A 14,642-nucleotide genomic window follows, 5' to 3' on the forward strand; every position below is an offset into this window, starting at 1 on the left:
ATGACAGATTCGAAATTCAAATGTAATATTTTTTTATAATTAAGTGTAACAGTATTTATGGCCAGACTAAGTACATAACATTATGGGATTAGTTTAAATATAATTAAAGAGTAAAAAAAAATCAATATCAATTTGACGATTCATTTCAGTCAAAATCGGTGTTCGGTGATATCAATCAGAATTTAGAGTACTATTACTGAATTTTACACATAATTGTATTTGTAAAACGTGTGGTAGTGACTTGACTGCATAACTTGTTTTGAATGATACTTGTTATCACCACTCCGGAGTCAGGGTCAACGCAATAATTATAATAGTTTTGATACAATTGCTGATAATACAAGTGTCATACCAATATTCACTTTGAGCGTCCGGTTATTGAACTATGTTCGTTTTATCTTTTGTTCGACTAATTGATTTTCAACACACCTTGAATATGTTAATATGAAATCTAGGATAGGACTTATATATAGATAGTAGATTTACTACATAGTATAAAGCAAAGTCGCTTCCCGCGTTTGTGCCTATGGATGTATGTATGCTTAGATCTTTAAAAGAACACGACGGATTTAGATGTATTTTTGTAATAGATAAAGTGATTTAAGAGGAAAGTTTATATGTATAATGAAATCTATTAAACTACCCCGAATTTAACGCGTACGAAGCCACGGGCAAAACTTATAACCCAAGAACAGCGCACCAGATGATGTACGATATAGGTTTGTTGCATTTGTCTTTACTTGCTTGAAGATAGTTTAAAAAAAAATTACACAATAAAGGTCCCGAGCGATGCCGGGTTGAGAAGCTAGTATAATATTATATTCGGGTTGAAAATTTAAATGAAAATATGTATTGTAAATCACTGTTATTGTTTAAATAAATAAATAAAACAATTATGTTAAATGCAATCCTCGTTTTAAAATCTAGGTATCCAGCCTATTAGGTTTATATTTTGCCTAATTTCTTATATTCCTACGATTTTATACCATCTATTTGACACCTAATTAATTGATCCGCGCTCGCTACGTTTTTGTTTTCCGACTAAATTGTTTCAGGCTCGATTCTCGTACACTGCGCGCAAATCAAAAACGCAGATAATATATTATGCCTATAATTTGAAGTTTTTGTTGTGTCTATGTTCACAGTTGAACAAAATAATGTGTGTCAAGTGCGAGTCGTATTTGCGACACTGAAAGCTCCATACAAATAAGCTAAAGCAAAAAAGCAAACTGCAAAAACGATTGGTCGCTCATCCAATTTTTGACCGTGCCAACGGTTGCTTAATCTCGATTTTTTATTGTTTGTTTTTATATTATCAACAGATAAATCATCTATGAAAATTTCAACTCTCTGTTTATCACGATTAATGAAACGGACAGACAGACAGACGAATAGCGAAGTCATAGTGATAGGGTCCCGTTTCGCCCTTTAGATGCTGAGCCCCAAAAAAATTTATGAACGAAAGCTTATCGTATTGTTTTCTAGTATTAGACTACTCGAATATACAAATAAAGATTCTTTTATAAACCATACCTTTGGAATCATTCCAATGTTTCATATAGTCTTTTATTGTAGTGTGTTTAGAATGTTAATGTGGTATAAAAAAAATCGTCTCAAACAAAATAACAATATCGAAAGGATCTATGAATAATTGAACCAAATAATAAACAATTATATAACGTATTACTAGTACATTAGGATCAAACAGGTCGCATTCATACCTGAAAATGGGTCAGTGGGCAATCAGCTTGGTAATGATATGTAAAGAGGGTAATTCGATATTGATTTTACGGCTTTGCTTATTAGCTTATTATTATTATTATTATAGTATATGTACTATCATTCCGCGGCTTCGCCCGCGAAGTCAGTGGATAAATAGACAGTCCAGAGTTCTCCTCTTATAGTTCCCGTCCTCGTTGAATTTGCGAGATAAAATCTATGACTTTGACCTTTGTCAGAATTCAAACAATTTCTGTACCAAATTCCATCTAAGTCGGTTCAGTGGTTTAGGCGTGAAGGAGAGACAGACAGACAGAGTTACTTACGCACTGATAAGTCATTATTTGGCAATCGTATTTAATTCATCATTCAAGGCGGTAAATAAAATCAATTAACATAATATATAAAGTTACATTTTCAATTTTGCAAAACATTCGTTTTTTCTATTTTTTCTGTTAATTTAATTAAATATCAACAACGAGTTTTTACCACCCTTTAATCAATGAAATGAGGATGTGATGTTTATTTATTTTTACCCCCTTTATCATATTTAAATTTAGTTTGTTGCAAATAGAAATAACGATAAAAGAACGGGAAATCCTGTCATGTATGGAGAGTACTAGTTGTACTACCCGGCTTTGATATTTACCCGCTTAACTATCTATTATAGTAACGGCTATGACTAACTACCATACATTGTAATAATAAATAAACTTAAAAAATAAATAAAAATATACACTTTAATGACAATAAACTAAATTTTCTCGATTGTCGTCGATTTGTTCTTAAAATAGGAAAACCAAGCAGTGAAGCTAATAGTCTTCATATTAATTTGTATAACTATTTTCTTAATTAATGTAACCGGAAACGAAACTTCCCCTATTCGATATCAATGATAGTTTAATCCAATTCCGTAATATTTGCGAATCCACATTCCAGTCATTATTCGAATATTGTTTCATCAAATTTTATTAATTATTTCATTAGAATAGGAATGTCCCATGTTATTGATATAGCTAATGATATGTTAAGCAGTGGTGGCTCAGTGGTGAGAACCTCGGACTTCAAAATCGATAAGTCAGGGTTCGAGACCGGGCGAGCGTGCAGGAAATAAATTGATTTTTCAATTTATCTGCGCATGTTGATAACATCACCACTGCTTAAACGGTGAAGGAAAACATCGTGAGGAAACCGGCATGTCCAAGAATTAAAAGTTCGACGACATGTGACATCTACCAACCCGCACTTGGCCAGCGTGGTGGATTATGGCCTGAACCCTCATAGGAGGCCTGTGTCCCAGCAGTGGGAACATATATGGGCTGATGATGATGATGATGATGATGATGTTCAGCAAATAAGCTTGTTTGTTTGGTTTGATCGTTTTCAATTCCTCGAATATCCAAACGTTTGTTTGTCACGTGAGAAGGGAAATCCTCTGATCACACTATAATCATAATATGAATCAGATCGACTTATGTGCGTAGATAATAAAATAGAAAATTGAATAATAAAAAGAAGGTACGATTTAAAAGCGGTTAATAAAAAGTTAAATATCTAATGTCTTTTGTAAACGTGGCATAGATTTTTTTTTTGCAAATCGAATATTAATTTATACTTTTACTAGCTGCACCCGGCAAACGCTGTTCTGCCTTACTCTTATCATTTAGGGGTATGAAAAATAGATGTTGGCCGATTCTCATAGATACCGGATAAGCACAAAAAATTTCATCAAAATCGGTCAAGCCGTTTCGGAGGAGTATGGCAACGAAAACTGTGACACGAGAATTTTATATATATAGATCTTTTCGTTATAAACTAAAATTTTTATTCAAGTTCACTATGAATGCATGTCCTTACACTTTATGTGCGTATAAATTCTAACAATTGTTATTTATTCATTTTTATACAATTAACATCATATGAACAATATTTTTTTAAGATTGTGTTCCGAATTTTGTAGCAAATGCTTGATTTTGGGAATGCTTTTTTTTAAAGATTTGATAAATTACAGATTTTTCTTATACTTGTGCAGCCTGTTATTAGTATACAGATAATATTTAACCTACTTTTTTTTTGTTTTTAATGTGTGTTTTTACATTTTTAATTATCATGTAAATGGGGACCCTTGCCCCTATGTGCGGATACTGTTTTTTTTAAATTACGATAAGTGCGCTTCAAATCCCTAGTGTAGTAGATAGTACTATCTTTTCGTATTAATTATTATTCTTACATAAATACAAAGATGCTTCTAGAAAAATCCTTTAAAAAGTATTGTTTCGTACTTATGCAAGTAATGCCTAGGCCATACAATTTTATATCCAGGTTTTCTTTTTCTCGTTTTCCGGTACACATACATTTGTTACATGCGTAAAACGAAAACCAAATGAGATATTTGCTTCATTCCTGCGTTTGTCGTCATTTAGGTCCGTAATCAAGTATTAATAATAATAATTAAAAAAAAACAATTCTCAATTTTTATGCGCATACATAATTCTATGAATTAATGAATCTTCACAGGCCAAGTCTACAAGTAAGTGTGATTATTATAGACAAGTTTTATGAAATTGCATAGCTTATAAGCACTCGTAAAAGCTACACATAGGGTAGTAGTATACATAGGGTACACGAAACATTAAACGACTAGTCAGTAGACAGTGTAATTTGTTTGTTATTTACACCTTACCGGTTATACTCAATCATCGCATTATGTCCATTTTTACGGTAGATTGTAGTTAATTTGAGATTCCTCTCTATAAATAAATTAATTGTTAGGTATTCATGCATCAATGTACGTAATGTGAAAACATTTCAATAAAATCAGTTCCAAATAGGAAGCGATAATTGCAACTTTGTTTCAACTTTGTTTGACGTAATATTTAAATTTATTACAATCTTGTAATGAATGTGGCATAATAAATTAATTCGAATACATTTTACATATTAAATTTCTTACTTTTAACAAGCTATTTTTGTTTTCAAAATGATATCGTTTATGGACCTGTAGATTTCGCCAGTGGCTTTTATTTAGGTACTTTATCTGCTATTGAGAAAAAATTCTAAATGCAATTGAACTGTAGCATCGTCTAATTATATCAACGTCGTTTTAATGTATTTATCATGCGATACAAACAAACTCGTGTTAATTGAAGTAAATTTAAGACTCAGAAACAAACACATTTGTCGTCGTACTCGATCCAAATATAGGTTATTTAGTGGTTGCAAATGTTCTGTTTGTGACGGTTTTAGCGTAAAAATTCATGTTGCTTTCTTTGTTCATTGCAAGCGCAAAGCAAATCATACTCCTTTAAAATATAAATTCAATAATGAGATGATACAATGATGGGACGTGTAGTTCTACCGTCATTTTTTAACAAAAGAATTGCGTTAATTTAGAAAAATAGTTAACGTTTCTATTTGTTTTTATAATATCACACGTACGTTAAAGCACACGTAAAACACCACTTCATACAGTGATGTTGAGGAAATAGAGATAAAGGGCGCATATCTATCAGGTGCCACTTAATTATTAAAACAGACGCCAGTTATATTTAGATTTAAAACAATTATGAATTTATTTAAAATTGTTATACATGTCAGCTATGAAATTGCGTTTTGAAAAGGTACTAATTTATTATTTATTTTAAGCAATATGTAATTACCGTTACGATTTTTACACATTTCAACTTACCTTCATTTTGAAAAAAAAAACACACAAAGCACTTTGTTTAAAGATCAGATAAATTTTAAGTTACTTTAATTCTAGAATGAGTTAACTAAAGATTTTTTTTCGATTTAATCTTGTCTACTGTAGATCGTAATTCGATTATCACAAATTAAAAATTAATCACGGAACAAAATGCGCGTGCGTCCTCGCCGCTGATACGCGCAGCCAGTGCGTTTTTTGCTCGTTTGACAGCCTACTCTCGAAATTTTATAATCTGTGGCCCGAGGAAAGTCAATTAACGTATACATTTTAAAAACATAAACAATATTTCAATTTCATCAAAGTAATTTTAACATTTTTTTACTCGCGTTGTTGAATAATTAGTACAAAAGTACACCGACCTTTTTTATTTATTTTAAAGAGTTAATGAGTTAATTTTTATGATGATTGAAATAATATTTTTGCAAATAAAGAAGACTTCCTTCTAAATTCCATCATGGGAAAAGTCAATGATACACAGTTCGTTTTGTTTTATTTTCGATTTACAATTAAGTGTTTTACTAAGTCATAAATTACTGTATTAAATTATATATTTCGTTTGTAACTTTATATCAAGTTTAAGCTACGCTATATCGTTGTTTTCCTTTTATCTACACACACCACGTACAAAAAAAACGATTAGTTGAGCTTAATTGAAAGAAAGAAAATATGCTTTTTGCATGCGATATGTGCAAATGTCATGATTACTTTATACTATGTATGTATACGTAATTCCTCTACTAATTTTAGACCTTGACAGGGCCTAGTCAGTGATCGTCAACGAGACTGTTTTCCTAACCGTATATATATTACCTAGTTGATCATTTACTAAAAAAAACTGTTATATAGTAAATTTTACTGATACGCCATCTGTCTGTCATATTTAAAACCTTTTTATATTAAGGTTTGAGTATGGGTGATAACATTTATCATTTGGAGTAGTTCACATGAACTCTTACAGATGGCGTTGATAAAATCTATCCATTTATTAAACTTAACTAAGCAAGCAACTATAGGTACTTAAATTATTATAAAACTATTGTATAACATAGGTAATGTTTTGTACCTAAACTTGCTTTTGCCCGCAGCTTCGCACGCGTTAATTCGGAGTAGTTTAATAGATATTACTATACATATATACCTTCATCTTGCATCGCTCTATGTATTAAAAAAAAACCCCATCAAATTCCGTTGCGAAGTTTTAAAGAATCATGCTTAATATTTGTTATATTTATTCACTGTTTTTTTGCAGCTTTTGCAAATGTTGAAGTTCTATGCGAGATTTGAAATAAGCGATGAAACTGGGGACCCTATGACGGACAAGGATATGACGCTACAGCATTATTCAAGAATTACTTCACTCCAGGTGAGTTATACACTGATCAATAACAATCTTGTCCTTTTTTTGTGGGAAAAGTTTATTATCTCTTGATTTCTGGCCACGATTTATTACTGGTGGAATATTTGATTGCCTTCGAAAAGTAGTAATTAGTTAACATAAAAGTAATGCGGCATGCATTATTATACTCAAGGAAATCTTTTGTAGAATATTTCTTTCATATAATTCTATATAAATAAATAAGTGTCATAATATAATTAAACGTTGTATTTTGTGTTTTAAGAAAGCGGCATTCGCGAAGTTTCCTGATCTAAGATTATTCGCACTGGCCAATGTTGCCAGCGTTGACACTAGAGAATCGTTACAGAAACATTTTGGGAATTTAAGGTGAGAAATTTTTTCAGTTATAATCTATTCTATAAATTCTTTAACATGTGAATTAGAAATAAATGATACAGAAGACCGGCATGAAAGAATAACATGCAACTGTGTTTGACATAAAAAAGAGACTGCAATTCTGCTAAAATCTAGATCTAGGATACCTTTGTGTGTGTTATATACTCGTATTAAACTGTTCTAAAATATATTGAAATCTCTCAAAACAAAAATTAGATGAATCTAATAGGTGAAGCTAATGGTGAACCATAACTTCAAAATTTTTGATTTCATAAGTATATCATATTCTACATGTTATGTTTCCATGATAAAATCGTCCTTGTAAAAATACAAACGTATCTGGGATAAATTGTTTTCTGATACAAATTTTCTTGCATCAGGTTCCTATAATAAGTATTATAATCTTATTTAAATATGTTTCAGTGATAAGGCACTACGAGCAATCGCCACATACTTAAACTTAGTCCCTCCTGAAGGTAAAGAGGACGAAGCACCCTGGCATCGAATGGACAAACAGTTCCTTAAAGAATTATTGGTATGACTTTTACTACCCATTTTTTTAATAACTATGGCATACAATTAATGCCTAAAGCACTGAAAAAAATTGCATTAAATTTAATACCAAGATAGCTTGAGACCTGAGAGAGGATTATCCCCGAAATCCCACCGGGACAGGGAGGGAACTGTGCGGGTTTTTCTTTCCCGCGGACGGATACTTATTAATAAAATACATACTAAATCTCCATTTCTTCGAGTCGCATTTGGCCATGTCACAATATTCTCTATGGGAATAGACCAGCAAGATTTTCTATATTTAATTACTATTTCCACAGATATCTCGTCACGAGAGGCGTATATCACAACTGGAAGAGCTGAACTCTATGCCCCTGTACCCCACTGAAGAAATAATTTGGGATGAAAATGTTGTCCCCACAGAAATATATAGCGGGGAGAATTGCCTCGCCCTGCCCAAGCTTAACTTGCAGTTTTTAACCTTGCACGACTATTTGCTGAGGAATTTCAATCTGTTCCGTTTGGAGAGTACATGTAAGTTATGCAGTTATACTGGTTTATCTAAAATATAAATAAATCGCAATATCACACGATCGCACTTAACGCTAATATTATAAATGTGAAAGTTTGTTTGCTTGGATGTTTGTTCGTCAATCACACTGGAACTACTGTACGGATTTTGATGATGTACAGACAGGGTGTGAGCTGACTTGGGTGATAGGATTCTTTTTATTCCGATTAAATGCTCCTTTGGAATAGAACTTTAATGTAGAAATTTTTTTCCTTGCTTTTCGATAACATCGCTCTGTTTAAGCAATTGAAATTTTTTAATCTGTTTAAATATCAACGGAGGAATATCGAATGAGTTCGTAAGAGTAGTATGTATTATTTATGAAATAAAAAAAAAAAAATACCGGGTGTAATCGTTAAGTGTGCACAGAAATAAATATATGGGAGTGTTTAATGGATGTGTCTCGTTTTATTTGTAAAAGTATTGTCATTTTACTCAGATTAAAGTACTTTCGATATAAGTTTACAGTCATTTTGATGTGTGTAGTACACAACGATAACCATGTATATATATTTTATTTGCTAGCTAACTAAATGTGTTTTGTTCAAATGCATTAGTTTGGACATTTGTCATTTCCTTCCGTTGAGATTCGTTAATCTTAACAGATTAAAGAACCATCACTAGTTAAGACTTTTTCAATGGTCACATGTCATGTAGCTGTATAAACAGTATTAAAAATATTTTTTTCCTGCAGATGAAATTCGTCAAGACATTGAGGATGCTGTGTATCGCCTATCGCCGTGGTAAGTTGATAAACTATTAATATAACTCCGTATATACGGAGATGGTAGCAAATTGTTCACAGTAAAGGGTAGCTAGTAGTTTTTTTTTCATATATTTGGTATAGTTTGTAATGTTGGCATTGCTTCTTGTATTTTTAAATCTGGTCATTAGTACCTACAACGTGCTTTAAACGTTCATATGCGAGCTATTTAAGAAAGAACTAGAATATGTTTTCATTATGAATGCGAAAATTACTCTGTCTGTCTGTGTATCTCTCCCGTCTTCAAACCTAAACTACTCAATCGATTAAGGCGAAACTTGGTACGGATATAGTTTTGGATTGAACAATCTGACCATATCATTCATATCTCTTCGCGTTTGCCTTAGTAATATGTATACATATATACATATATTTTTTTGTTTCACAGGCGAGCCGAAGACGGCAGCGTATACTTCGGCGGCTGGGCTCGCATGGCGCACCCGATACAAAGCTTCGCGGTAGTGGAAGTGGCCAAGCCAAACATCGGCGAGAAGGCGCCCTCCAGGGTGCGCGCTGACGTCACAGTCACGCTCAGTGTGAGACGGGAGATCAAGCAAGAGTGGGAGAACTTGAGGAAACACGACGTGTGCTTCTTGGTTACGGTGCGGCCCAGTCAGAGTATCGGTGAGGATTTGATTTGATTCTTTTTGGACTTATATATTTTATCTGTATAAATATTTGATAGGATGTTTGCAACGGCGCATGTGTGTCGTGTCGTGTACATCAACAATAAACGATACATGCTTTTTTCAAATTATTATGTATAGACCAGCACGATGTCATAAAATGCTAAATTTTATACTTATTTATTTATGAAAGTCTTGTAAAGGAAAAGTAATGTTCAGACTTTACTGGAGTTTCGTTTATCCATACAAAATTTGAAATATTTATTTTAATACGATATATAATTTCAATCTATTTATATCCCAACTTTTGACATAATTCCTTTCTATAACTATTGTATGACAACAATACAAATTCGCATATTAGACACTTTCACAGTTTTTGATGTATAAATATATAAATGAAATAATTCCTACAGGCACCAGGTACGATTATAAAAAGAGTATGGTGGAACAAGCGGGCATAGTGTACGTGCGAGGGTGTGAAGTGGAGGGAATGCTGGATGCGTCAGGCAGGGTCATTGAGGAGGGGCCTGAGCCTAGACCAGAGCTAGATGGAGATTCTAGAACGTTCCGTCTACTTCTCGACCCTAATCAGTACAGATTGGATTTGGATCGCGCCAGCAAGGGTCACCAGGTAAGAATTATTGCTTCTTTTTCTCTACCCCCTCAATTTGAAAATAATGGTTCCTTATAAAATCCCAACACTCAAAGGTTCATCCATTAATCTGTCACACCCCAATTGCTCTCGATTATTTTCAAAATTAACTCTCAACGCTCAACGATTATTTTTATTTATATATTTGTTTCAAACTTGTGCTGTCGACGTAGCAGAAATAAATACAATAATAATTATGCTAAAACATACAGCACAGAAAGCGGCCTTGTCATTTACAAGATATCTTCCAGGCAACCAACTGAATAAGTGAAAAACAAAAATACGATTGTTCTAAATGAATTAAAATTTGGTCACTAATGAAATTTGAGGGTAACTAAAATAAGTTGCTACAGTTATATACATTAAAACTAAATCAAGAAAGAACATTAAAATTGACCATTACAACTATGCTTTTGTCATATCGTTCCTTATGGACACAATAAGAAAAAGCGTGCATAACGTTAAAGATTCTAACGTATGTTTCTTAATTACTAACATATTCGAGAACAAACGAATAATATGAAATAACCTGTTGCAGGACGTGTACGAGACGTTCAACATAGTGATGCGCCGCAAGCCCAAGGAGAACAACTTTAAGGCGGTGCTGGAGACGATCCGCGAGCTGATGAACACCGAGTGCGTGGTACCGGAGTGGCTGCACGACATCGTGCTGGGCTACGGGGACCCGGGCCAGGCGCACTATACCAGGTGATGCCACTTCACCTTTTTTTTATGTCATAGCGGGCAACTGAGCTGGTGGTTCGCCCGTGAAAATTCGCAGAGGTGGTTCCTCTGCGGATGCAATTCCCGTCTTCTTTTTATGTAGTCTTAAAGGGGTAAGGAAAAGATGAATGAAATGAAGGAAAGGACTGGGCCGGATGAGGAAAAGGGAACGGGCTTCCGGCTCCTCCACTCACCGTACGAAACCTGGTAGCATACTACTATTTCACCCGGTGCGAGCTGGCCCAATTAGAGCCAAAGCGTGATCGACTCCCACATTCAAAAATTTCATCTACAAAGCATAAAATAAAGCCGCTTTCTCTGTCTGTCCCTATGTCCCTATGTATGCTAAATCTTTAAAACTGCGCATCGGATTTTGTATTTTTTTTTATAAATAGAGTGATTCAAGAGGAAGGTTTATATGCATAGTAACATCTATTAATCTTCTCAGAATTTAACGCTTTCGAAGCCGCGAGCAAAAGCTGGTATATTGTAAACGAGAAAATTTGAAAGAATGTATTATTTTATCAACCCATATTTGTTGCCACTCCAAGGATACGAATTTTAATGATATTGGACAATGGTGTACCAATAGTAATGGTGGACCTTATGTACCAAAATCACACTTAGAAATAGTCATAATTAGTAGTAGCTTTCGAAATAGTCTCTTTTTCTTCCACGTCTGGAACTGCGTGGCGTGGATTGTTTTTTTTTTTTATATAAAAGTTGGCATCGGAACTTGGTCGTTCGTCTGGTAGTAAGCGATCACCGCTGAGGAAAATTTGCAGAGGTTTTTTTCTTTCTTTGTTTCGCTTTTAAGAGGTGAGGGATAAGTAAAGGATTAACGATGGAAACAAAGAAATGGAATGGGAAAGGTGAAAGAAAAGGCCCTTTGGTTCCCCCACTCGTCGTATGAAACACAGTACAATTCGCATGTTAAAATTTTACGCCGATATTCTGTAGAGGTATGATACCTTCACCAGTGCGATCTGACCCAATCTGTTCAAAGTGTGCTCAACTATAGAGATACTACAATATATGTTAATACATATATTTTATTAAAACAAATATAACACACACGTAAAATGTGTAATGTAATCGTATAAACACATCATGTACAGGATGCCAAATGAAATACCAACACTGGACTTCAACGACACGTTCCTGGATATGGAGCATCTGAGAAACAGTTTCCCGGGACACGAGATCAAAGTAAAGACTGACAACCCGCAGAAACTCGTCCGACCCTTCAAGTGAGTATATAACTTTGTACACTAGCTGCTTGCCCCGGCTTCGCCCGGATTAACACGAAATACAAATAGCTCGAGTTATACAGACGGCGGTCAACAAAGTGATTTTTTGCTTTTGATGTATGGAACCCTTAAATAGAGTAAATCCGTCAATATATGTGATTAGGATGAGTTAGTCCGATTCATATATTTGGTAATCACCACACCTGTAAAAACTATTCCTTTGAGAAATTTAATAATAACTTTCTAAATTTCTCATTTATTAAGTATTTCAATGCTATAAAACTAAAAATTAAAACTATTCCTTTGCTGAAAATAAGATAGTATAAACATGGGGTCTAATTAGCTACAAAATTTTTGTAGTACTAAGAATTTTCAATAGGTGGCGTTATATGTATCGATGTGATATCGAGTGAAATGAAAATAATAAAGTTATACAGAATTTGTACCAAATAATAAAAAAAGAAAACCCTAATTGGTACTAATTGGTACTCTATCTTCAAATATAAACAAGGAGTTTCTTAATTCATCTGTATTATCATCCGATATCTCCGTGAGTTTTCAACCGATTGGCGTTATTTTTTGTGCTTAAAATGAAATCGTGGTCGTTCGGTCCTATTTAAGAATCAATAGAGGTACCTACCCCCTAGTGACGTCAGTGACCATTTTTTTGTTGCTAATAATTATTTCTGAAGCAGCCATGCAAACCAGCAAATCATGGTCTGCTAATGCTAGCAGATCATGGTACAACTTAAAGTCTGTTAAATATATTTTAATATTATTATTATTTAACTCTTTACATGGCGAGAAGACGTGATTTTAAAAATAAGTGTCCTCGAGTAAATACGTATTGAATTTCGAAAGAAAAAACGAGATAAGAAACACAGTACCGAGTGGCAGGCTAGCATCATATTACCCAAATAAAATTTTCTATATCAATATTGGAGAGCACAATAAAGCGTTAATCGAATATAAAATAATATAATACAATACTCGTGCGCAAACTAACATGGCAATAGTAAAATATCTAGATGTGAGTAGTATATATCGGTATATATAGTCGGTATATTTACGACATGCAAAAACTGGTGACAACTATCTGCCATCTGTTGGACGCATGCGAAAGGCCATAAACATTGTATGGTATGGGGAATCTGTACTAGTATCGTATAATGTATAAAAAAGTTTGGAAAAGGATAGCTGAGAAATAATGTTTTTTTTTTAGTTTTCTTTCATATTACCTACTCAAAATTGTTTTCAAATCAAAAATGTTTTCAGTACATCTGAGAGTACACCGCAGTAATGTTACGTGTATTTGTGTAATGTCTTAAATATGTATACGATTATAATAACGATTTTACCACTTTTGTTTGATAAAATTCCCTTTAGGCTCCTATTTCCCGTATATTTCGGGCATTTTATCATCTGTACAAATTTGAAAGCATCCAGATTTATTATCGGTTAACTACATACCTTTAACATCTATTAGCGGCTATGACGTCACCGTAAACTTTGTTCTCGGGAGAAACCCGACAGCAATTTTTGTTCTATTCGTAGCGGCAAGGTCGTTGACAATAAATATCACTAATAAAAACAAACTCGTAAAGTTTTTCTGTACCTATGTCCCTATCTATGTATGCTTAAATCTTTAAAAAGAGGAAGGTTTATATATACCATAACATCATATATACATCCATCCGAATATGACGCGTGCAAACCCGCGGGCAAAAGCTAGTACATTAATAATGTTTTTATGTCGGATCGTTTATAGTTTATACAATGAACTTCAAGAATTGTTTACATAGATCGATTGTAATATTTTTGTTCAATGAAGTTAAACTATTGCTTCATTCGTTTACTAATTTTGTCTTCATTTATGTGAATATAGATAACTAGCTTTCCGCCCATTGCTTTGCTCGCGTAATTAAAGGAAAAGATAGATTAGGGTGCTGCCCGCATAACTGCCGTACTCGTGAGAATTCTGGAAAATAGATACTAACCTATGTCCTTTTTCAGGTCTCCAGCTGTATTTGTACTAAATTTCATCCAAATCGGTCAGTTGTTTAGACGTGTAAAATACAGAGTGACAAATATAGTTGCTTTCGCATTTTTCATTAATTAAAAAAAAAGATTATATTTAAAATACAAACATTTATCTTACCGTTTTAAAATAACCGCATTGCAAAGTTTATCAATGAAATGAGGAAAACGTAAGCAAATCTTACTTATGATACTATAAATTAGCGTAGAGTTATTAAATACTTTATAGTTACATATATTGTAGTATCAGTATACGGGCGGAAGTTATGCATAAGTAACTTTAGGCGGCTGTATTTGGAGGAATCACTAATAGGGAACAATAACTACTCATTTTTTCTTGAAACCGT

The 14,642-nt window shown here is 33.4% G+C and overlaps 2 protein-coding genes across 3 annotated transcripts in view; one reads left to right on the plus strand and one right to left on the minus strand.

Annotated features, from left to right (window-relative positions):
* The window catches only part of LOC119828405 (probable G-protein coupled receptor Mth-like 3), a 10,482-nt gene extending 4,873 nt beyond the window's left edge, over window positions 1-5,609 (minus strand). For both annotated transcript variants that reach the window (XM_038350542.1, XM_038350543.1), the window contains exon 1: window positions 5,408-5,609. In XM_038350542.1, the coding sequence (XP_038206470.1) occupies window positions 5,408-5,413 (6 nt within the window). In that variant the 5' untranslated portion in view covers window positions 5,414-5,609. The remainder of the gene's footprint in view (window positions 1-5,407) is intronic.
* The window catches only part of LOC119828403 (RNA helicase aquarius), a 40,451-nt gene that overhangs the window by 15,386 nt on the left and 10,423 nt on the right, over window positions 1-14,642 (plus strand). The window contains exons 7-15 of the mRNA XM_038350539.1: window positions 6,675-6,788; window positions 7,045-7,148; window positions 7,581-7,692; window positions 7,991-8,204; window positions 8,936-8,984; window positions 9,393-9,628; window positions 10,047-10,264; window positions 10,824-10,993; window positions 12,127-12,258. Coding sequence (XP_038206467.1) covers window positions 6,675-6,788; window positions 7,045-7,148; window positions 7,581-7,692; window positions 7,991-8,204; window positions 8,936-8,984; window positions 9,393-9,628; window positions 10,047-10,264; window positions 10,824-10,993; window positions 12,127-12,258 — 1,349 coding nt within the window. The remainder of the gene's footprint in view (window positions 1-6,674; window positions 6,789-7,044; window positions 7,149-7,580; window positions 7,693-7,990; window positions 8,205-8,935; window positions 8,985-9,392; window positions 9,629-10,046; window positions 10,265-10,823; window positions 10,994-12,126; window positions 12,259-14,642) is intronic.

The sequence above is a fragment of the Zerene cesonia genome, chromosome 8 (genome assembly GCF_012273895.1).
Source record: "Zerene cesonia ecotype Mississippi chromosome 8, Zerene_cesonia_1.1, whole genome shotgun sequence".
Taxonomy (NCBI): Eukaryota; Metazoa; Arthropoda; class Insecta; order Lepidoptera; family Pieridae; genus Zerene; species Zerene cesonia.